This window comes from Triticum aestivum, chromosome 2A (assembly GCF_018294505.1).
Source record: "Triticum aestivum cultivar Chinese Spring chromosome 2A, IWGSC CS RefSeq v2.1, whole genome shotgun sequence".
Lineage (NCBI taxonomy): Eukaryota > Viridiplantae > Streptophyta > Magnoliopsida > Poales > Poaceae > Triticum > Triticum aestivum.
Genome location: NC_057797.1, coordinates 78,257,115 through 78,280,324, shown reverse-complemented (window position 1 = coordinate 78,280,324; position 23,210 = coordinate 78,257,115). Strand labels below are relative to the sequence as shown.

General features: G+C 40.8%; 2 protein-coding genes and 1 long non-coding RNA gene across 4 annotated transcripts in view; 2 read left to right on the top strand and 1 right to left on the bottom strand.

Annotated features, from left to right (window-relative positions):
• The window catches only part of LOC123187611 (homeobox-DDT domain protein RLT3), an 11,436-nt gene extending 447 nt beyond the window's left edge, over positions 1 to 10,989 (top strand). Inside the window, exons 2-19 of one of the 2 annotated variants that reach the window (XM_044599524.1) lie at positions 1 to 82; positions 689 to 779; positions 879 to 1,097; positions 1,932 to 1,984; positions 2,793 to 3,002; positions 3,116 to 3,178; positions 3,921 to 4,137; positions 4,222 to 4,322; positions 4,927 to 5,013; positions 5,089 to 5,220; positions 6,185 to 6,325; positions 6,492 to 6,614; positions 6,715 to 7,167; positions 8,013 to 8,390; positions 8,501 to 9,151; positions 9,352 to 9,456; positions 9,565 to 9,769; positions 10,468 to 10,989. In XM_044599524.1, coding sequence (XP_044455459.1) covers positions 689 to 779; positions 879 to 1,097; positions 1,932 to 1,984; positions 2,793 to 3,002; positions 3,116 to 3,178; positions 3,921 to 4,137; positions 4,222 to 4,322; positions 4,927 to 5,013; positions 5,089 to 5,220; positions 6,185 to 6,325; positions 6,492 to 6,614; positions 6,715 to 7,167; positions 8,013 to 8,390; positions 8,501 to 9,151; positions 9,352 to 9,456; positions 9,565 to 9,769; positions 10,468 to 10,490 — 3,252 coding nt within the window. In that variant the 5' untranslated portion in view covers positions 1 to 82 and the 3' untranslated portion in view covers positions 10,491 to 10,989. Of the gene's footprint in view, positions 83 to 688; positions 780 to 878; positions 1,098 to 1,931; positions 1,985 to 2,792; positions 3,003 to 3,115; positions 3,179 to 3,920; positions 4,138 to 4,221; positions 4,323 to 4,926; positions 5,014 to 5,088; positions 5,221 to 6,184; positions 6,326 to 6,491; positions 6,615 to 6,714; positions 7,168 to 8,012; positions 8,391 to 8,500; positions 9,152 to 9,351; positions 9,457 to 9,564; positions 9,791 to 10,467 lie in introns of both variants that reach the window. The other variant, XM_044599522.1, reaches the window with a different exon arrangement.
• A 7,596-nt stretch (positions 10,990 to 18,585) lies between these two features.
• Positions 18,586 to 19,729, top strand: LOC123187610 (uncharacterized). Its single transcript, XR_006494067.1, has 2 exons — positions 18,586 to 19,488; positions 19,587 to 19,729. It is a non-coding gene; the product is annotated as an uncharacterized lncRNA (long non-coding RNA).
• An 817-nt stretch (positions 19,730 to 20,546) lies between these two features.
• On the bottom strand, positions 20,547 to 23,210 carry LOC123187609 (pre-rRNA-processing protein ESF2). Its single transcript, XM_044599521.1, has 7 exons — positions 22,771 to 23,210; positions 22,140 to 22,191; positions 21,838 to 21,905; positions 21,490 to 21,579; positions 21,266 to 21,396; positions 20,887 to 21,024; positions 20,547 to 20,799 (listed from the first exon to the last, which is right to left on the bottom strand). Exons 1-7 carry the CDS (start codon positions 23,036 to 23,038, stop codon positions 20,779 to 20,781), a joined length of 768 nt encoding a protein of 255 aa, XP_044455456.1. The 5' UTR covers positions 23,039 to 23,210; the 3' UTR covers positions 20,547 to 20,778.

The following is a 23,210-nucleotide window of genomic DNA, read 5'->3' as shown; positions in this document are numbered from 1 at the left end:
CCATCCCGCCGGCCACTCCCTTCCCCCGCCGTCCCCAACGAGCCCATCCCGCCGGCTGCAGCTCTCCTTGCACCGCTGCCTGGTGAGCCTCTCCTCCTTCGGTTTTTGTTCATCACTCCGTTCTAGTTCCTCTCCTTCACATGGAACGATGGAAGTTGGATAAGATGGATGTATGTGGATGCTTAGTACATGATTTGCTTGATGGATGGATCAATGGTGCTAGGTTTTTCGTAGATGGATGGATGCATGGACCAGGCATGTAATTTCTTTGGCTACTGTGAATGCTCAATGGTACTGTGAAGGGAAGATGACTTGGTTAAAAAAAATGCTACTGTGATTACTCAATGCAACTGTGAATGGTTCTTTTTTGCTTATTCTATTTGCTACTAATAATTTGAATGCTATTTTTAATGTGAATGCTATCATCAATGGTACTATCAACACCCAGTTTTAGTTCAGGGACATTACAGACATTCCAGCACACAACTCATCCCATAATCCCAGACCACAATCTTAGAAAATAACTCGACGGCTGATTCTGTGGGAAGCTGATTTTGTGAGAAGTTATCCCAAAGCTGATTTTGGAGAATCAAAAGCTGAAAAGAACTGGGCCTTAGTGTTTTGTGACATGGTGTTTACTGTCACTTGCCTGCTTTGTGCGCTGATACCTAATTATGGTTTTCTCCAGATGATGGCCAAAGGATTTCTAGCCAAGAGCGATAATGCAGGGACAAAGAAATCTCCCCTGCAAATCCAGATGCTGGAGAGTTTTTATTCTGGTAAACATGTGCTAGTGTTTCAACCTCTTTTCCTGCTGGCATGTCTTATTTTTTTGTTGTTCAACTTTTTGTGCTGTGGCTAAAAATTTCCTGATCCAGAGGTACAATATCCGAAGCCGGAGGACGTGACAGAGTATGCGGCATCTGTTGGTTTGACTTACAACCAGGTCAGAATATGGTTCAAAGAGCGGAGGCGGAAAGAGAGGAGGCACATGGAAGCTGCAGAGGTTCACATGGAAACACAAGCTAGTGCAAGATCAAATTGGCCTAGATGTAGCAGCAGCAGGTCTTCCAATTCAAGTCAATCTCCAATGCAAGGTATTGCGGGTTTGCAGCCCGAGGATGACATTACTCTTGGTAGGAGTATGAGCCTTGTAGGAGAGAAACACACACTTCGATCACAGGTCCTATTTCCGAAGGATTATATTCTGAGGAAAGTCTTCCGCAAGGATGATCCTTCTCTTGGGGGTGATTTTGATCCCCTTCCTGAAAGGGCACATGTCCATGTCAGGGGTCTGTCTCTAGTAGCACTAAAGGTTACTGAGAAAGCCATTTATCATCATAGACATATTTTTCTATCTATGTGTCCCAGTAGGTTAAGCCATGCAAAAGACCTGATTTGAAGCTTAATCAACCACACAGTTCTATTAACAACTCTGGTAATTGTCTCATTTTTTGTTTGGTAAGTGTAGCACTTCTTATGTTCCATCTCAAAACACTGCTATTTGCTGTAATTATTTATTTACCATGCTATGTAAGTTGCATCCTTCTCTTTCGGCCATGCATTCCCCCATTCTTGTGTCCATCTCAAAATAATACTAATTGTGTTAACGAGTTAGCATGCTATGGAAGTCCCAACCTTTTTGTTTGGCTTCACTCATTTGTAATACGGAGATTTTATCGAGCAGCTTGTGCTTGATTGTGTTCGTCCTATTCATTTGTGCTTCAAATTGTGGTTGCTTTGTAATGGCACTAAACTAGACTTCTGAGTAAACAAGGAGAGTAGAATTAGCAGGATCTGCAAGCACCTTCAATCCCCATTTGATCTTTGCTAACACTAATGCTGCTAACATATTTTGTATACTTAATGTTCGAATTGCATTCTGTAGATGCGGTTAATACCCTCACAATATCATGTTGAATTGATCGCAGATACCACAGGACATCAATCCTACCAGGATCAAAGCGTTTTGAAGAAGAGAAAGGTATTGCTAGGCTGCTCAAGTGTTCATTTTCATTTCTAGCACAGCTTTTGTTTCCTGTTGGTGCCGTGCCTTGTCTCACTGTGTGTGGCTAATGACGACTGGTGCTTATAGTCAGTATGGTCAAGCATAATTTTTGGTTTTCAGTACCAGAGCCTTTTAGGAAAGCATAGTTACTAACTCACTATTTAGGCTAAGTACACATTTTCATTGTCGTTTCTAGCACATATTTTTTTCCTGTGTTAATCATTGTTTACCTGTTGTTGCCATACCATTTGGTGCCATCATGATCATGAGCTAGTGTCATCTTCTGTGCTGGACTGCTGGTAGTCAGTCTGATCCAGCATTATCTTTATTTTATTATCAGGCCTCTTTTTTGTAATTAGAACAATGGTTTCTGGAAACTTTTGGGCCAGGATATACAATAAGAAATCCCATGTATTTTGTGGGCCAAGAGATGGCTCTCACATTTGAATTGGTATAAAAGATTTACAGTTCCTGCCTTAGTATCACTTTTATTCAGCTATTTGCTGTAACAGTCTTTCTGAAGGCACTCTAATGTTCATTTTTATTTGTTACATGTAAGATTAGAGATCCACCGTATTTGTTTCTTAAAATTCTTGTGTTCTTTTGCCAGTTGCTGATTGACAAATTATTTTAGTGCCTGAGATGAAGATGCTGTCAGTTAAACTGACATTTTGTGCTTATTGTCCCTTTTTGTAATTGTAATCCATGTTAATTTGTTTCCATTTGTTATATTGAGACCTCTAATGTCAGGTGCCCACCTTTCTAAAAAAATGTTCATCTGCAGATCATGTCGCCTACTGCTCAGAGATCCACTTTGCCATTTGAGAACAATGATCCTGTGAGGAAGCATGGAAAGGGCAAAGGTCTAATGACAGTGTGGCATGCAATGTATTCCCAAACTGCAGAAATTCAAGATTGCTCCAGTTTCATTGATGAAAGTGGTTGCTTGAGGTCATTGAGACCATTCGAAGATTGTGGTGGAAAGCTTGCCCAAGTAAAGTTGCTTATGTAATTTGATCTGATACAGCCTATGTTATTTGAAACTTGTAGTTGTATATTCTGAATTAGCAACTCAGAATTTCCTCCTTTTAACCTTATTTGGTGCAGAGACAAACTTTGCCACGGAAGAAAGTAAACAAGAAGAGTAGACCTCCACCGAGTAAAAGAAAGGTAAGCTTTATTACTTGGAGAAGTCCACATATGGAGATAATGAGCGTCCTCTAGAATGAGAATCTAGACCTGTAAAGCTATTAATTTATCATTTATGCCACTGGTTGTGTCTCACTACTCTATTTCGCCACTAGGAATTTTAACTGCTCAAAAATGCCATCGCTTCGTTAGGCACATGCTTAAAAATGCCACTGGACACCATTACTGTCAGCACAAATCTCGTTTGCCATGTTATAATGACCCAAATACCTATAGACCAACATGCCAGCTCTCCCTCTATCTCACTACAATAAAGTGTGGGTCCCACTTGATCCCAACAGCGTTCTTATTTTCCTTTAAAATTAGTCGCTTGCTTACTCCTGATAAGTGGGGTCCACACTTATCATTGTGAGATAGAGAGAGCTGACATGTGGGTATAGGGGTATTTTCGTCATGGAACATGGTCAACGAGTTTGACTTGACAATAACGATGTCTAATGGCATTTTTTAGCAAACATCTAATGGAACGATGGCATTCTTGAGATATCTAATGGCATTTCTGAGCAAGCATCTCACAGAACGATGGCATTTTTGAGCAGTTGTAACATCTAATGGCAAAACTGAGTAGAGGGACACAACTAGTGGCATAAATGATTAAAACCCTTATATATATATATTTGCAATTTGACCTTTTTAATCTGGTTAGACGGAACTTAATCTGCCTTTTGTGTAGTATGCTAATGGTGATTTCTCGCTATTTTAGGTGCCATGTGGCAGAGCTACTGATTTGACGGAGCATCCTTCAGTGGAGTGCCATCTTTCAGTTGATGAATCAGAATCCTCAGAACTACGAACTGAACAGGCTACTTTAGTTGATGATGAGGAGCTTGAGCTCAGTGAGTTACAAGCAGGTCCTAATCCTTTAAGATGTTCAGCTCATCTTTCTTCCACTGGGAGACATGGCTGCCCCCTTTGTAAAGGTTTGCAATATCATCCTCTACCTCTTTGTTCTCATTTTTTCTAATATAAGCCAATTTACTTAAGTATTAGTGCTTCTCTTGCAGATTTACTTGCCAGGTTTCCTCCACCAAGTGTCAGGATGAAACAACCATTTCCCACAAAACCTTGGGAGTCATCACCTGAAATGGTGAAAAAGCTCTTCCAGGTTAAATGCAACACATTACTTTGAGAATACATGAGTAGTATTATCATCATTAATGGAATTTACATTACATGAAATGAAAAAAAAGCTCATTATCAGTCTGTCCAACTTCTATATTCTATTAACTTATGGAATTTACTGCATAGTGATTAGTGAATGATCATACATGTCTTATGCTGGTCGTGGAACAAGACTGGCTTCAATAATCTTTGCATACTGGTATCAATTTTGCTCATGAATCCAACCAGTAGTTTACCGGATTTAGTTGCATCTGGGCAGGAGGAATATTAGACATGTCTCCTATAATATACTCCCTCTGTAAACAAATATAAGAGTGTTTAGATCACTATTTTAGTGATCTAAACGCTCTTATATTTCTTTACGGAGGAGTATTTGGTTATTTTGTTTGGAACATTAATGGCCTAAGCATGTTGTTAAAAATCTAAATAGCCCATATGTGCTTGGTTAACTGAAAAATTCTTTCTTCCTAAACTTATTGTTTGTGTTACTGCCGTGCTCGTAGATTTTAGTGCGCCCACCTTTCCTCTACTAGTTTTCATGTTGAAACTGTGGCCAGCATCTGTTAATTCGAAAATATTCTTGGCAGGTTGTCCGGTTTGTCTACACACATTTTGGTAGTATGGATGTTCATCCCTTTACGTTTGATGAGTTTGCACAAGCATTCCATGAAAAGGTGCAAATTTTGTTAAATCTCCCTGAAATTGGTATAATTTGCTGTATTTTCTTATTGTTCAAATGTGACCTCCAGGACTCCTCGTTGTTGGGGAAAGTACATGTCAGTCTTCTCAAGCTACTTATGTTAAACACAGAAAGGAGCAGCGGCAGTGTGTTTGTTCCAAGATCATCTAAAGATAGCAGATTCTTAAGCTTTCTGAACTTTGTGAGTTTTGAAATGTGCTGTACACTTTAGTTCATTTCCAAGATAGAATTACATTGTGCTTATTCTAGAGCTATTATGCTGTGGCGTCATTTCAGCATTGTCGGACAGTTCACAGATGAATTTTGAATGAGTGGAGAAGTTAGTAGTAGGTTCATTTTATTAGTTTTCTTCAGTCTGATTGTACCTTGTTGGGTATATTTATTTATGTTGGCAGAAGTATTGGCGAGTTTGTTGCACACTGTGTAAAGTTTATAGTTCGAATATGATGCTGCATCGGAAGTCAAAGTATATGGTCTTAGACTAGTGCTGGAGTTGAGCAATTTGTCGAGCCGTTTCATTACCATGCACTTTTTTTTTGTTATGCTCCTGTTCCAGTCTACTCTGGATATCAAGTTAATGATTTCCTTGAAGAACAATATGGGCCTACAGGGTCTAATAAATGACAGCGTAGGATGAATCGGCTTTGTTTTCTAGTAGCACGAGGCTACTGACTTGTGTTCATCGTAATTCATTACATTGAGTAACAGTGATCGTGCAATAGCCAATAAGTGTGACATCAACATGATCCTTATCTTTCTATGTGGTCTGATAAATCATACTACTTTGTGTGAAGAAACTGACTATGCTATTCTTCTCATATTTACATTTATTTAGTTCCATGACTTTGTCAATTGCAGCACCAAACTTCTGTTTCAGTTGAGGTGTTCGTCTTGTCATGCTTCCCATAGAATGTGGACCAGAGTCTGAGTTTCACTGAGCTAGTATTTGTCTTGCTTTCTTTTCTTATAGATTCGATGGGAGGTAACTAGATAGAATTCAGACTACTTGATGCTGCTTCATTAGGGCGAATGTCTTGAATGAATGCATAAGAGAACTGTCATCCTGCATACCTGCTTCCTGTTTGAAGAACTTGAATCTGAAAAATGCAGTAGCTAAATGGTTTGCCTCTATGTTTCTCTTTCAGGTTAGAGAACAAGAATTCAATGTGAATTTTTGGATCAAATCCCTGAATTCTCTTACTTGGGTTGAAATACTACGCCAGGTTCTGGTTGCTTCAGGTTTTGGTTCAGATCATCATATGCTGAATCGGAATTTCTTTAACAAGGTACTTAATGAGACACCTCATTATTCTAGATCTCACACTTGTATGTGTGTGCATGCCTTTCAGGTTACAGCTACCAATATTTGTATATATGCTGTAGCAATAGATCCCCCCTACAAGTACTTCTATTATGTTTCAAAGTAACATATATCCTTTTATTCAATTATAGGAAAAGAATCAAATGGTTAAATATGGGTTACGTCCTCGTACACTGAAAGGTGAATTGTTTGCACTATTGTCTAAGAAAGGAAGCGGTGGGTTAAAAGTTGCTGAACTTGCCAAATCACCACAGGTAGTTTCAGAAATGAACTGTTCATATTGATGATAGCTGGCCTTCTGTATATACTTTTGGTTGAGTATCTCCGTGGCATTTACTTGATTGTTCTTTTCAGATTATTGGTCTTAATCTCTCTGGTGCATCAGAAGTAGAGCAGCTTATTTTTTCAACTCTCTCTAGTGACATCACATTGTTTGAGAAGATTGCGCCTTCTGCATATCGTCTCCGTGTTGATCCTCGGATTAAAGGAAAAGAAGATCCTAGATCAGATACCGAGGATTCTGGAACTGTTGATGATGATAGGGATGCTAGCAGCAGTGGTGATGAATCTGATGGTCCACAAGAGAGTTATGCTGAGCATGAAAGTAGAATTGTCAGGTGGAGACAGAAGAACGTACATAAAAATATGAATAAATGCAGTGAAATTGATGAAAGTTATTCTGGAGAACGATGGCTTCTGGGGTTGATGGAAGGCGAGTACTCAGACCTAAGCATCGATGAGAAGCTGGATTGCTTGGTTGCTTTGATAGATGTTGTTTCTGGTGCTGGTTCTGTTCCAAGGCTTGAGGTAACCTTCACTCTCTTCTGGTATATTTCAATTGCAACATCTCATCTTTGTTCAAAGCATCATTGCTTAAACATTACTCCCTCCGATCCAAAATAAGTGCGCAGTTTTGAGCTAAGGTTAGTTCAAAACTGCAACACTTGTTATGGATCGGAGGGAGTACTGAACTTGCAAAACGACCATCCAGGACTTAAAGGATTATTATTCTTTTTCATTATTGTTAATGTTGCCCTGTATGAAGTTTGCTAGCTGACTATAGTGCTCTGTCTTGGTAATGTAAGTACATGAATAGTTTGGATGTTCTTAGAAGTGATCAGATGAGTTAAGAGAGCAAGGTCTCATTTTTTAGAAGATTACGGCATTATGTCAGTTATTTTTTCTTTTAAGTCATCCAAACACATGAACCATTTATGCAAATTTACCTCCACTGAATTTTCTTCTTCTATTGATGTGCTTTATTCACTTCTCCACAACTAACATAAATGATCACACTTATAATTGATTATCCTAAGTTCCTAACTATACTATGGTTGTGTCTCCTTACGGCTTAGGCAGAATTAAGAGAAATGGACATTTTAAGTAGATACTACTTTCACTAGGATATGTATATGGACATCTTAAGTGGATAGTGCCTGCCTTATGTTACCGTATAACTCATTTGAAGTATTCGAAGTGAAAAATGCATACAATAGCCATTTCTCAGTTGTTGGGAAACTTAATCTTGGATAACTTTGTTGTGTTTACGTTCCAAGTTAAAGATCAGCCTTCATACAAATATTCTATTCTCTATTTGTATGCCTTGTTGGAAAGCTGCAGAATCTTATATTATTGTTTTCTACCTTTCATAGGAACCACAAAGTGTCCTGTCTAGCATACAGAGAGCACAGTCGCATGCCTCAGGTGGGAAGATAAAGAAGTGTACAAGAACCATTTACCAATCTAGTGATGAGTACTTAAATAGACCAGGAAGCTCGCACAGTTTTGATTCTTCTATGCAAGGACAATCAGGAAGCCTGAGGAGTCAGGATTACATTGCTGACTCTGGAGCTAACGAATCACCCACAGGATTTGCACATCAGCCACAAATTGTTCTCTTAGGATCAGATCGCAGATATAACAATTACTGGCTCTTCCTTGGCCCTTGTAGAGCAGATGATCCAGGGCACCGTAGGGTTTACTTTGAGTCCTCAGAAGATGGTCACTGGGAAGTGATAGATTCACCACAGGTTGCCCACCTGCTTGATTTGTGCAGTATCTAAATTTGCCTCTTATTTAATCACTCGAGGTTAAACTTCCACAAATAAAGTTACTGGCTCTTTTTTTGTTTGCATTGCAGGATTTACTCTCGCTATTGTCTGTCCTGGACATCAGAGGCACCAGGGAAGCTCATCTTCTTGCATCAATGAAAAAGAGGCAATCATGTCTTTTTGAAGGCATGAAAAAACACTTGGAAGATGGGTGTGTAGTTGCGCTCACAGCATCATCTGATTCTTCTCATTCCGAGACAAGCAGTGGAAACAGATATTCACCCAAGCCAAGTAGTGGAGATGGAGCTTCACCCCTATCAGACATTGACAGTGCTTCTGTTCCAACATATCTAGCTGGTAATCTTCAAAATGCATCATCTGCAATAGGAATTGAAGTTGGGAGGAGAAGTGATGAGAAGATGTCAAAGTGGGAAAGGTTGCAAGCGTTAGATAAATGGATCTGGACTTCTTTCTACTCTTCCCTTACTGCTGTTAAGTGTGGCAAGAGATCATTTAAGGAATCACTCGTTCATTGTGATAGTTGTCATGATCTGTATTGGAGAGATGAAAAACATTGCAGAATATGCCACTCTACTTTTGAGGTTGGTTTTGATCTTGAAGAAAGATATGCTATACATGTGGCAACATGCAGGGAGCCTGAGGATTTGTACGATGTGCCAAATCATAAAGTTCTTCCTTCGCAGCTACAGGCACTTAAAGCAGCCATTCATGCTATTGAGGTGAGTACTAGAAAATGGTTGTTCTACGCAGTGTTTATTGTCTGGGATCTACGTTAAGAAACCATGATACATGGTGATTCAAAGTTGAGTTATGTTTCTGTATTGGATCGCCAGTCACTTGTTTGGTCACAAATAGTGTATGTATTTCATAGCAGCTTCTTAATCATATTTTTTCCCTCATTCTGTGTGCGCTGATGTAGGCACTTATGCCTACGGCAGCTTTTGCTGGTTTGTGGATGAAGTCTTCGCACAACCTGTGGGTTAAGCGGCTGCGACGAACATCATCATTACCCGAGCTTTTGCAGGTCAGTATCTTTTTCCTGTTTACATCGTAATATCAGAACATTCATTCAGTTTCAGGTAATTTATACAGTATGTACTGGCTTTTGTTTTGCCATGTTTCTTCCCTGCAGGTTCTTGTTGATTTTGTTGGGGCAATTGATGAGGATTGGTTGTACCAAAGCTCATCAGCAGTAAGCTTTAGTTCATATCTGGATGACATTACTGTATACTTCCAAACGATGCCACAAACTACGTCTGCAGTTGCACTCTGGGTTGTCAAATTGGATGCCCTCATTGCACCTCATTTGGCACAAGCTGATTCTGGCAGAGGATTAGGCAAAGGGTTCATACAGACAAGTATGTATTTGGCTGATTCTCAATATTATGTATTCCTTCCGTTCTGATGAATAAGGCGTATTTCGTTTCGTTAAGACAATTGACCAACAATTACTCTTTTAATATTTGATTTATGTGATGCAAAATCACTATCATAACAAAGTACTAATTTTAAATACGAATCTAGTGACACAAATTTCATGTCATATAACTTTGTATTTATGGAGTAATTATTGGTCAAATGCATGTCTTAACGAAACAAAATATGCCTTACTTTTAGGAATGGAGGGAGTAATGTTTAATATGCTTCTTATATTTGCGATTTGTCTTAATTTACTACTCCCTCCGTCCCATAATATAAGATCTTGCAAAACGATCTTATATTATGGGACGGAGGGAGTACAATCAATGCCTTTGTTCCATTGAAGCACTTGCGTTTGAAATTATTATCAGAACATCAGCCTGGAACATAAATGATCACATAAGCCCAGCAATTTAATGCCAGTATTATTCAACAGTACCAGTACTAGAAACAGTATTAGGGAAACCTTTATCTGATATGTATGCCGTTTGTGACTGTATGCCATTGTCGTGTGTGGCTATATTATTCATTCTAGCTACTTCAGAATTTTGATGCTTATTTTTTTCCCAATGTTGGGTCATTCCTCCAATAATATTTTGTGTATTATACTATACAGGAGCGCAGGCATGCTTGAGATAGCTAGGAAGGGACTAGATGGATTATTTTGTGTGGTGCCCCAGCTGCCACTATTTTTTTTTTGCATCAGTTCCAATCTTTCGATTGATGCCGCGCTTTTTCTCGAGGCGAGACGAGCATGATGCCCTTTTTTTTGCCTTCATCTTGATGCCTTCAGCTTTGAGGTTATGATCTTGAACTCTTCAGAAGCCACGGCATCTCCGTCGGATGGTCGACGGTGTGTGTACAATAATGTAAACACTAAGAAATTCTTTGTTAATAATCATTGCTCCGGCTTTGTAATTTCCTTTTTGTACTTGAAGTGGTCAGCGAGGCACCTGACTGGATAACATAATAGATCTTTTTGCCGGGTTTGCTAGGTCGGGTAGGTAGGTAGGTCTTCTGGTTGCAGGAGGACATGGCGCCCCACTGTGCTACTCTGTGCATTCCCGTTGTGCTTCAGGACATTGTAGAGCTTGTCTGCTATTGGTATTTCCTGCGTTGCATAATTTTGATCTTTATATCCAAGGGTTTGCCGTCAGGGCACTTCATAATTTTATTTCTAGTCACTAAAGGACCTGGAGAAAATTAATTAGAGACAGGATGAAGCCTGGAAATGAGCATCGATTTTGCCGAATGTGGCCAGTTCAAAAATAGTGCTACAAGGACTTTACACATTTTTTGGTCAACTTTGACTGTCAGTTTGACTAAATGAAATAAACTTTGACTAAACTTATATGCTGCCCGACTTATATATTAGTATAATTGAAAGTCAAAATATATCTTGCCGAAGTGTGTGAATCTTGTTAACAGAAAATGCAGCTGAAAGGATTTTTCACTTTTTTTAGCATCATAAACTTTATTCATCAAATGATAGCCAGATCGTTTACATAATGATGAAGAATAAAGTCAGGGATGACAGTTTGCCAGAACTATGTTTTGCTAAATCATCCGCGACCGAATTGACCTCTGCTACAGTGATTAAAAGTGATACTATCAAACTCCAGTGCCAGGAGGGAGCACTCGGCTATGATTGGTGTTCGAAGTAATTGCAAGAGGCAAATGACAAGTAGTAGAATCGTCGTTCTCATTGATGATAAGATTACATATATATAGCCCCCGAAGGGGTACGTCCGAAGGGACATGAGACAACCGCCTCAATTAGGAAAAACAGGGATTAATAGGATTAATTAAATCCTAACACTCCCTCTAATCCATGCTTGTTAGTGTAAGTATCATCATCTTGAGAAGCTCCTTCAAAAACCCTGTGGGAAAAATATGAGGAGATAGGTGTTTGATATGTTGCTAAAACTCTTTCAAACCTAGTGGGAAAAATAAGGAGAAAATGATACAACATATAATGGTCATTATCTCTTTTAACTCAATACGAGAAAAACTCATAGAGTTTAGAGGACAATAAATGTGTTATGTATACTTTCCCAAAACCCCGGTGGGGAAAACAGAAAGTATGACATATGATCTCATGTTGATATTACCTCATTAAAAACCTTTATGAGAACCTGTAAAGTAAACTCATGAAGGGAAAAAGAGTATAATATGATGCATTGAATAGGAACAATTCGGAAGATACTTCCCCTGATTCTTGCAAAATTCGAAGCCGTTACATACCAAAACATAGAAGTTGGTAGAGACCCGCTGAACAAATCAGTCGCATTGATTTGACTTGCAAGATATGCAATATAGTGATATTGCTTATTATGTAACCTGTTTGCATCCGAGCAACACAAGAAACATTATCGTTGAGATAATGGTTGGTGGATGTAGCCATGAGGTCTGTTTCGAAGACTTTTCATGAGAGGGCTACCACACCTAGTAGGAACACTAAACTTGTCTACGATCTGACATAGTGGGGATCTGATCGATGTATCCAATGATATTGGTGTTCAGATTTCTCCAAAACTGAAAAACCAGGACAAGATGTTTCATGCCTTGAAGATATCGAAAGATATTCTTGAGTACCAACCAGTGGCGGATCTACAGGGTGGACAGGGTGGGCCGCGGCCCACCCTGGGATTTTGGTACAACCCATATATATACCATAGTCCATAAGAGATTAGCAGATGGGCCAGAAGAAAAGAAACGAAAAGCCCAACAACCACAACCTCGACTCGTTCGCACAGCCGTGGACCGTGGTAGCCCGCGCACTGGCTCCCCGTCCCCAAATCCCCTCGCAGCTTCTCTATGCTACAGCCAATCTCGTTGCCCTGACTTGCCGCCTGGATCCATGCCTCGCCGGCGACTATGCCCGTCCCGCACCGGCCCGGCGCCACCGCACCCAGCCTAGTCCGCACTCGGCTGTCGGCGCTCGGCGCTTGGCAGCCGGCGTTCTGCAGCTCCAGCAGGCCAGCCGTCACGCTCCCAGCACGATTTGAGGTACCTTTGATGAGATTTCTGCTCGGTCCCCAATTTTTGTTTACTCTTACTCATTGCTCGGCATGCTGCCACCTGCCAGTACTGCTCATTATGAATTTAGGCTTGCTGTGCTCCTTTATAAATTGTAATGCAGTACTGCTGAATTCTGTCTAGGAATGTTACTACTTACAACTGAACTATTTCACTTTGGGGCAAAAAAAAATCTATGTGGCATCTTGAGCTGTAATTTCCAAGAATTTTACTAATTACTACCAAATTGTTTCAGTTTAGGTCAAAAAATTGATACATTGTTCTCGTTTTCTGAATCAATAAATGTCATTGTCACATTGAAGAACACAATGTCAATCATGATCACATGATTACATATACAACCCAATAACGGTGGCGCAATGGGCGCTCGCTGAGCTATGCCACATCATTTTCCATACCAAAGGTGGAAGAATGAACGTATGCAGGTAGTCTTTGAACTTTTCAAGGTATGCAGGATTCTTTTATGCAAAATTGAGACTTATTTGAGAAAAAAATTGATTAATTTATCTTGTGCTATTGGTAAATTAATTAGTACATTCGCAGTTGTAAAAAAATATTATTAGGTTGGACCACCCCGGTTCAAAATCCTAGATCCGCCACTGGTACCAACCAATTGTGTTTGGTCGGTCCAATGGCATATGGAACATTGAGTCCCAATATCTCATTTTCATCATCTCTTGGTCTAAATAGATCATTCACTACATCTAGAGAATGAACTACCATGAGAGTTATGGATTGATAATATTTGTCCACAATGAATTTCTCTAATATATCTTGGATATAGACAACATAGTATACCATAATGTATGAATGAAGGTGCTCAAGTTGTAGTAACGAGCGGTGTTTTGGTTTACCCAAATACTTCATTTAAACTCCGTCATTAGATGATTACATGTGTCGTCATTGCAGACATACAAACATGCACAATCATCTTTGCAGGAGTAATCCTTTTGTATAAGGAACCCACTACGTCGGTTGTATCATATGTACCGACCACAATAAGTCGTATGGTGACTTACTAGTTTTACACAATGTATGTTGCATTTTGTATTTCGATTCAGAATTGAGATTCCATCAGAAATCAATCATATATGTCTGAATCTAGTGATCCACATGGATATGTAATCACTACATCTATCAACTGCAGAGATAGATGATTTTGTATTGCCAATGATATAAGTTATCGGAAAGAGATTCCACCTCTGGAGAATAGTTGGGTATCTGCGTGAACCCTTGTGCTACAATACTTGTTCTTTGTTTCACCACCTCATTGTTCTCAATTCTGTTTCCAAAAAAATTGGTGTAGGTATTGCTTATGAATACCTTCCCATTATTGAGCAAGATCATTTCTACCTAGATTATACCCTTTGCTTGAGTTCAGTCCGAGTGCTGTTCACACTTTGCCATGGCCATGGTCTTTGGATCTGAATCATTTGAAAGGTTTTTGCAATCTAGTTGAGAAATGTATGTCGACAATTGTAGACTTTTGGTTATATGATTCTCCAGAATCTATATATTAATATATAGTTGATGGAAATATCGTTACCCATGGTGACTGCTCACGATTTCCCAATGCGATTGAGTCGGGTATTCCGATGTCCCGGTCATTATGTGCACTATGACCTGGGTTGGTGGAGGTTTCCCGTCCACTGGGTGTATACTACCCATTAGGTGTCTATCAACGTGAAGTTGACTTGCATTTACTGATTCACGGGCCTTGATATCCTTGCTTGCAAAAAGCTGAATCCTGATGTACTTCTGCCATACATCTCCCCCTGTTGCTTTGAACGGGGAGTGGAGTGAATTTTGTTGCTACCTCCACTCTTTCAGGCGTACTTTTGCGGGATTGTAGAATTGTGTGATACCTTTATAGTCAGTAAATGAATCTGGCAGGTTATTTGCAATGTGTTGCAAATCTTCTGAACGCACGGTTCAGATCTTTGAGTACGTGGATTTAAGGTAGAAATATGTTCAACATTTCACTAATTTCCTGGCATTCTTTATGGTACTTGAATTCTCCCCCTAATGCCTGGAAATATTCCTCATTGAATCAACATACTGACCTTGAATAACTCCCCATTCGAGGGGTTTGAGGTATTGACGGAAATACAGTTATTCCTCACATAGATCCCAACTATATGTTGAGGGGCCAATGATGTATGCCGGGTGGTGATATCGGCGTGTAACCGAATTACCGCAGATAGAAAATACTTGGTAGATTTCCACGTATCAAAGATAGAGGGAATAATATAATGCAGTTTGGTCATGAGCGTGTAAAACTGCATGACTCCAACGTAAAGTTGGTAAGTTGCAATTCTAAAGTAAAGATTATGCAATGAGCTTAACTCTTTGGATAGGATTCTACCAAATCATTTTGAGTCTAGACATTAGGACAAATTGCTAAACTTTAATCCAAGGGCCATAAAGAAGGCACTCAAGGAGAATTCTGCAAGGTTATCCATTCGATTTTCTTGAAATAGATGTCAGGATAATGAGCCAATGGTTTTGTGTGAATAAAGCACACACTTAAGACCATCATGTAGATATGTCCTTTAGAACCATGGAATACCTGAATAGTCTACTCAATGGTTGGGAAGAGCCACTTACCTCGACTTGATGCATTCAAGGAGTCTGAGTGGTCCAGCATACACTTTAAGGTGTACAAGCCTTAAAATTTTCCTCCTTGTGTCACATGTAGTGCACATAAAATCCAAATATTGTTAGAATGTAGCATCATAATAATCATAAACCACTGGAATTTCTGATAGTTTCGGTTTCAACCCAATGTCAATGATGACCAAAGCAGGAATGCCAAGTTTGTCATGCAAAAGACACTCTGGAAAACTATCTCGTACGTAACATGTGCTACGGGTTTTGTACTATGTGTAGTGCAATGCCAATGATACATAGAGAATGTGCTTGCCATATCCGTTGCATATGGTAAAGAGAAGATATTCCTCTTTGTTGTCATCATAAGTTTCGCTATGGAAACTATTTTGACGGATACCTCTATAGTTTAGTAGGGTACGAGCTAAACCCGGAAGCAATAAAGCATCCTGACGATACTCAAGTACCCACAGGGATAGTAAATATGACTCGAGTTGAGCCAACAAATACCTCATCATGTCTAGCGATTTTAAAATATCTCCTTTCTCTCAATGAGAGTGGAAACATTGGACTTCACTGAGTATAGAGTGTGTGTGGTGCATATGTCCACAAGGCACATATCATTTTTCATCGGATTGACTCCCGTATAAATCTATATATAGACATGAAGATTCTCAATATGAAAATCACTGTCAGATATATAGAATGCATACAAATGTATGTGTATCAAAGTGCTGGAGTGAAGTGCACTGTAGGTCCTTGAACTATTTCAGGGATGTCACGTAGGTCCTCTAACTATGAAAATCGTCATCTAGGTCCTCAAAGTGCAGTAAGTGTGTCATTCAGGTCCAAAATCTCCCTGACAGGCTCTAACTGGCCAGCTAGCACATAAACAGTAACCGTAACAGTACGCGGCAAACAGTCCTGAATTCCTATGCGTGATGAACAGTACACGACAAAGAATAAATATAAAAAAATATCAAAAAACTGAGATCCTCTGTCATCGAAGAGACCCTGGCGCGTGAACAGTAAAAATGTCATTAATTCAAAAAAAGTTCGTGAACGATAAATTTGGAAAAATATTTGTGACTTTAATAAAATGTTCGCGAATGATGAATTTGGAAAAAAATATTCGCGACTTCAAAAAAATATTCGTGAGTTTAAAAAAAGTTCGCGGACGATGAATTTGGAAAAAATATTCACGACTTTAAAAAAATGTTCGCGAACGATGAATTTGGAAAAAATATTCGCGAGTTTAAAAAAGTTTGCGAACGATGAATTTGGAAAAAATATTCATGATTTTAAAAAAATATTCACGAACGATGAATTTGGAAAAAATATTCGTGACTTTAATAAAATGTTCGCGAACGATGAATTCGGAAAAAATATTTACGACTTTAATAAAAAGTTCACTAACATTTTTTAAAGTCAGGAATTTTTGTGGTTCGCGAGCTTTTTTTTCCATACCCACGAACAATATTTGTGGTTCGCGAACATATTTTCAAATTTATTGTTTGTGAACTTTTTTAAAGTCGCGAATATTTTTCCCATATTCGCGAACATTTTTTTGAATTAATGAACATTTTTACTATTCACGCACCAAGGTATCTTTGATGCCAAAGATTTTCAGATTTTTTTTGTTCATATTTTTTATTTTTCGCACTGTTCACCATGCCAGCTGGCCATTTAGAGGGGTTAGTGAGATTTTGGACCTGGATGACACACTTACTGTACTTCGAGGACCTAAATGACGATTTTCATAGTTCGAAGACCTATGTGACACCCCTGAAATAGTTTAAGGACCTACAGTGCACTTCACTCAAAGTGCTGATACAATATATTGTGATATACAATATATGATGACAACAATACTTATGTTCTTATTAGAACATCGTAAATTGACATAAATTATGTTGACCACTCAGGAGATTGAGAGACTAGAAGAAGTCTCCAAACATGTCGGTTGAGGCATATTCAACCATCACGTTCTCCGTGCTCATAGGGTCCCGTCACGGCTGGTGTTGTCGGATTGAAGGTTCAAGTAAGATTCAAACCTTTGCCCTTGAGGTTCATTGTATCCCAGGAATTGCTGATATAGAATAACCAGATGCTGAGATCTGAATCTAATGCCTTATAATGTATAAGACAACATTTTTCTGTTAGCGGCGTGATCCTGACCAGAAGTGAATCCTGGATTGCACACATTATCCCACGGGACACAAGAGCGATCATGATGTCCATGGCCCCGATAGGGCAGTGGTGGCCATTGAGGGCGAATGCCCCAAACTCTATAGCCATATGTTACCTCTATGGGTAAACCGGAGATAATTAATTTACAACCAGTAAATTAAAGACCATCATGGTTGATGTTATAATGAACTTAGCAAAATCAATGGGTATTTCAAGAAGTTATCTTGAAACCATTAGTGTGAATCTCAAATTGCTAAATATGACACCTTGAAGATAATCTCCAAAATGGAGTAGATCTCGTAGCACTAGAGAGTATAATCTGATGGAATCAGTAGATACTCACTCGTAATACCTTATGTCATGACTTAGTAAAATGTGTGGGAGAGCACTTTGTAAAGCAATTATAATGTCAAAATGACAATATAGGCTTTAACAGTAGTCATTGATAATCTGCGAAGGCAGTAGATCTAAATGACTACCTTGTGATCCCAATACATCAATTTGAAGAAATCACTTTGAATTTTGCATTCTTATTTGCAAGAAATTAAAAATCTCAATTGCAAATAGACGTATTAATCTCAACATGTAGCGGACATGGAGATACATACATACCGAAATACATCGTACTCAACAGAAATACACCACTATTATAATGAATAGTAATGATGTTGCAAACTTGATGTTCAAGTGAAAAACTTGAATTGTATAGATCCCAAAATAAATGAGATGATCATGTATCAAGTTGCAAGATAATTCAGTAGGATGAATTAATATTTTGCGAGAGAAAATTAATCTCAATCACTATGAGATTGTTTGGCGAGAAAATAAAATTCTCAATCGCAAATCAATATGGCTGTGCGAGAAAACTTAATCTCAATCGCAAAACAGCGTCGTTGTATTAATAGGACATGTTATAGGGATTGCTAAAAAGCACACACATTGAACATGTCAAGCATCAACAACCACATATTTCTGGATTTTTTTTAAAAGAACTCAACAGATAAATAGGCTACCATGCGTGATGAACTAAGCAGGAAGGCTTAAGAGAAAACTGCAGAAACTCATTTTTGATTATGAGAAACTGCAAGGGCTGAAGTCAAAGCAGCCGAAGAGATAAGGTTCTCTTCCTTTTTCTCTCCTGCAGTTATGATTGGGACTCGTCCCTGATAATCGTCGCCGCCCGGAGACGGCCGCACCGTGCGCCGCCGCGCGCTGGGTACCACGTGCGCAAGCGCCGCGCGTGGGAAGGCCGCGCCATGGCCGCCGTTTCGGGCTGCCACTGCTCCAGGTGGTTGCGCCGCCAGCGTTGCCTTGCTTTGCTGACACGCATGGAGCAAGTCACCGACGCCGGAGGGACGAGCCGCCGCGGCGCGCGCGCTTCAGGCGTCGCCGGCCGGAAGCCGACACAATTCCCTCGGCAGGCGAGGCCATCGAGAAAGTCGCTCCGCGTCGGATGCGGTGTCCGCGTCGTGCGACAGGAGGCTTCACCGCGGCGGCCACAGCCGTTGGCCACTGCTACCTTCGACCGCCACAGCCTGCTGCCGCGTGGGCGCGAGCGCCGCAGTAACCGACAAGCGAGATGGGTTCGCCGACCGGAAGAAAGAGCGCCGCGTCAGCCGTTGGCCGTCTCCACTTCAAGAGGAGTCGGGGCTGCAGAGGAGCCGCGCTAGGAAGCCCCACGCAGAGGCCGAAGGCCATGGTCGTGTGTTGTTCTTCCCGCTGCTGCATGCCGGAAGGCAGCCGAAGGCCATGGCCTGCATGCCTGAAGACAGTTTGTTGCGTAAAGGATTAAAATCGGAAGGTAGCACCTTGATTCTTGTACGTAGCAATTAGATCAAGGCTTCGGTTGCTTCTTGACTCCGATTTCTCTCTTTCTTGATTTCAATCCATCGAGCACAGGGATATGGATCGAAGTTTGTTGTTGCTCCATGGCCGTGGTCGTCCCGTCCGTAACCGTCTCGTTGGGATGGCCTAGTCGCTCTGTTCGGAGAAACTACAGTGCTGATAACGTGTTCGAAGTAATTGCAAGAGGCAAATGACAAGCAGTAGAATCGTCGTTCTCATTGATGATGGGATTACATATATATAGTCCCCGAAGAGATACGTCCGAAGGGACACGAGACAACCGCCTCAATTAGGAAAAATAGGAATTAATAGGATTAATTAAATCCTAACAATTGGCACGCCTATTCCCATATATATGTGTTTGGATCAGAGATGGCCTCAAGTGCATTGAGATAGTCAAACTCGGACTCCCAAATTCACTTGTTTTCTTAGTATAATATAGAATTGAAATGTTCCCAATCATATGGCCAATACAGGGTAATATTAGAGCAACTCTAGCAGACCCCGTATCCCGCCGGCTCATAAAATGCGTTTGCAATTCGCGCAAAACCGCTTTTGTGAGCCGACGCAGGCTGGCACAAATGCAGACCCCCCAAACGGATCCGTAAAAAATATATTCGTGGAATATTTTTTTTACGAGATCCGCCCGAGAGAAAGGGGCGTGCGCGACCTCGACGGTGACGGGGGACATGGGGTCGTCCATGGCGGCGAGCGACAGCCGAGGAGGAGCAGTCGAAGCTTGCGGAGTGGGGGCAATGGTGATGGAGGGTGCGGGGAGCGGGAAGGGCCGCATGAAAATGTCCCTCCCGCCAAATCTCGTGCGGGATAGGGGTTGAGCTCGGGTCAGCCTCCCAGCCCGTGAAGATAGAGGTTGGGAAAAAAGATTTGCCGCGCCCCGCAAAAAAATTTGCGGACCGGGGCGGGATGCGGGGTCTGCTCGTGCAGATTTTCTGGCCACAACCCGCAATTTGGCAGTTATTTTGCGGGCCGGGGCGTTTTGTGGGTCTGCTAAAGTTGTTCTTACTTCACTGTTTCAAATTAACAACAGTGTACATCCATCCCAGTATTACAGCAGAAGCAATACATATCTGGCAATCCGCAATCACCAAACGACCAAACCATTCACCTTCCATTACAAAAAATGACAGCCTAATCTACAAAGGCGGAGCAGGTGGTGAAGACAGGAATGATCTTGTGCTAGAACATTCAGTTTGCAATGCTCCAATCCACCAGGAATCAAAATCGATCATGATGAACCACCGAATACCTGCAAGTGTGATGAAAGCAGGTCAAATGACTAGCTAGCTAACATAAAAGCGCCACCAGATAAACTGCCAGAGGGCTGCACACTTACTCCGGCCAGAATATTTTTTGAGAGCTTTGCCTTTTTATTAGGGCCTCTCTCCTCAACTGCTCTATTCTGTCGAGGAATTGGACGATCGTTATTCGTCTCACCAACATCATTGGATTCTTTTCCTTCCGGCTTTTGCTTCTGTTTCAAGGATGTCACCAAGGTATATAGAGATCTTAGTAATGAAACTTGCAATGAACGGCAAAATAAGGGAGAAAATATCCAGTGTTCGGGCTAGCTTGTAACTGAAATGTTTTTCCTACTATAACCAAACCATGTGTCACCAAGTGTCTGGTAATCATAAATAAAGATGACACAGGACAGAAAGAAAATCCCCATCGTGAATTATGCTAGCAGAAGTATGTTAAACAATAGAGCATACCTTTTTTATGCGCTCACGAATAAATTTCTGTGTACGAGACTTTTCAGCATTAGAGAGATAATGATCACGTTGTTTCTTCGCAGCTGTTATCTCCAATGTTAATTTCTGTTCCCTGATATGAGTCTTCTCAGCTGCATTAAACTCCAAGGATTAGACTACGTACAAATCAGTTCACATTACTGACAAGTTTATAGCTACTTTACAGTTTTGTACTTTAGGCATACCTATTTCACCAACCAGATCATCCCATTTGAACTTCCTGAGATACTTTATGTTCCAGATGTCATAATAAAATGACGACCTCTTCTTCCCACCTAATAAAATACATCATTAACACAGATGGTCATCAATAATTGTCAGACAAGAATAATTGAGCTCTCTAGCACACATTGTATAGCTCTTCAAACATGACAGAGCCGACAAAAGCAACCCTTTTGAGGCCAAAAAATTGAGGGGTTTGAGGGTTGAGCAATAAAAAGGAAGAACCGATCATCCATGTTCAGTACATCTAATGTAAACCAACGGTAACATAGAAAGAATAAAACACATGTAACATAGAGCCGAGAACACACCTATTTGTTCACCATTAAGAAGATTAGCCACCCTCTTGGCGACACTTTTCTTTGCAAACTCAACCCACCTACACAGATTTTAGGAACATTATTAAGGCCATACAAGTGACAAATACAACAATAAAAATATGTCAAAATTGTGAAATACACATCATCTACCATATGTTTACATGACTACTCCAGAAATGCAATAAGTAGACAATGGTAAGTATTGCTCCATGTTTCACTTTCAGCATAAAACCGAAAAATGGGATCTAGCAAGTCTCTCCAAAGCAGCTCATCTGTGTATTTTCATAACATACCCTTCGGAGTAAGCCTTCGCTTTTACGTTACTATGCTTGCGATGACCTTGACCTGGAGGAAAGAGATGACATTAGTACATAACAGTTAAGAAGTTGGGTTATTTTCATTTACAAATATGTAAGCATCATAAAGAGCAGTAGAGCACTTCACATTCTAAGACGTATAACCACGAGGGGCAGGAAAAACAACTCACTTTCACTGCACGGTAAATACTGCCGCAGCAACATGTGCAATCAGCATGCAAAACATGATTATCATTTGATGACATGCTCTATTTCAATTTTTCCCCTAGAAGAAATGAAGAATGTTTTCACAAATACAAGCAAGACAAACAAACCTAGAACTCCATGAACAGCCTTCTACTACCGAAATACAGCCTTGCTACACAGGTTGAGAGGCGTTATTTGCAGCAGAATACTCTGCACGGGATTACGCGGGAGACATCAACATCAGATAAATATGGTTTGTTCTCTTTGGTTTTCTATAGACTAGACTAGAAGCTAACATCATTGCATTAGCTTTGGTAAAACAAGTAGGGCTTTCAGCTCTGTGTGTTCCTAGCTTTGGTACCGTATCACAAATCAAACATACAGAACGCAGCCACCGATTTGGTTCATGACGGGGGATTACCTTCGGGGACGAGGTAGATCCTCTGCACCTCGCCGTACTTGGAGAAGATCTGGCGGACGTGCGACGGGTTCATGTGGGGAGGGACGCGGCTGAGGTAGCACACCCCGCGCTTGCTGAAGCCGTCCAGGCTCTTCTTCTTTAGAGGCCGATTCCTCTTCTTGCCGGTCACTCCAACCTCCTCGCCTTCGCTCCCGGTGCCTCCTTCCTCCTCTCCGACCAGGTCTTCCTCTTCGTCGGTGTGGTACTCGTTCTCGCTGGTCTCTGCCATGGGTGGCGGTTGGCGGGTTGACGGTCGCCGACTGGATGGTGGAGGCGTGTGTGGGACTGAGGCGACGGCCTGAATGTCGGCGGGTGCGTCGCTCGTCGGGGGGAGGGGTTCGCGGGCGGCGGCGGTGGAGCTAAACGGCGGCACGCTAGGTCTGGGGGCCTCTGGATACTGA

Bases quoted from the DNA above. Each gene is read 5' to 3' on its own strand.
- LOC123187609 (XM_044599521.1), bottom strand. From the start codon at position 23,038: ATGGCAGAGACCAGCGAGAACGAGTACCACACCGACGAAGAGGAAGAC. The intron at 21,906-22,139 runs GTATGTTATGAA...AAATCTGTGTAG, and splicing joins GCGAAGGCTTACTCCGAAGG to GTGGGTTGAGTTTGCAAAGA. The intron at 20,800-20,886 runs GTAAGTGTGCAG...TCACACTTGCAG, and splicing joins CAAAAAATATTCTGGCCGGA to GTATTCGGTGGTTCATCATG.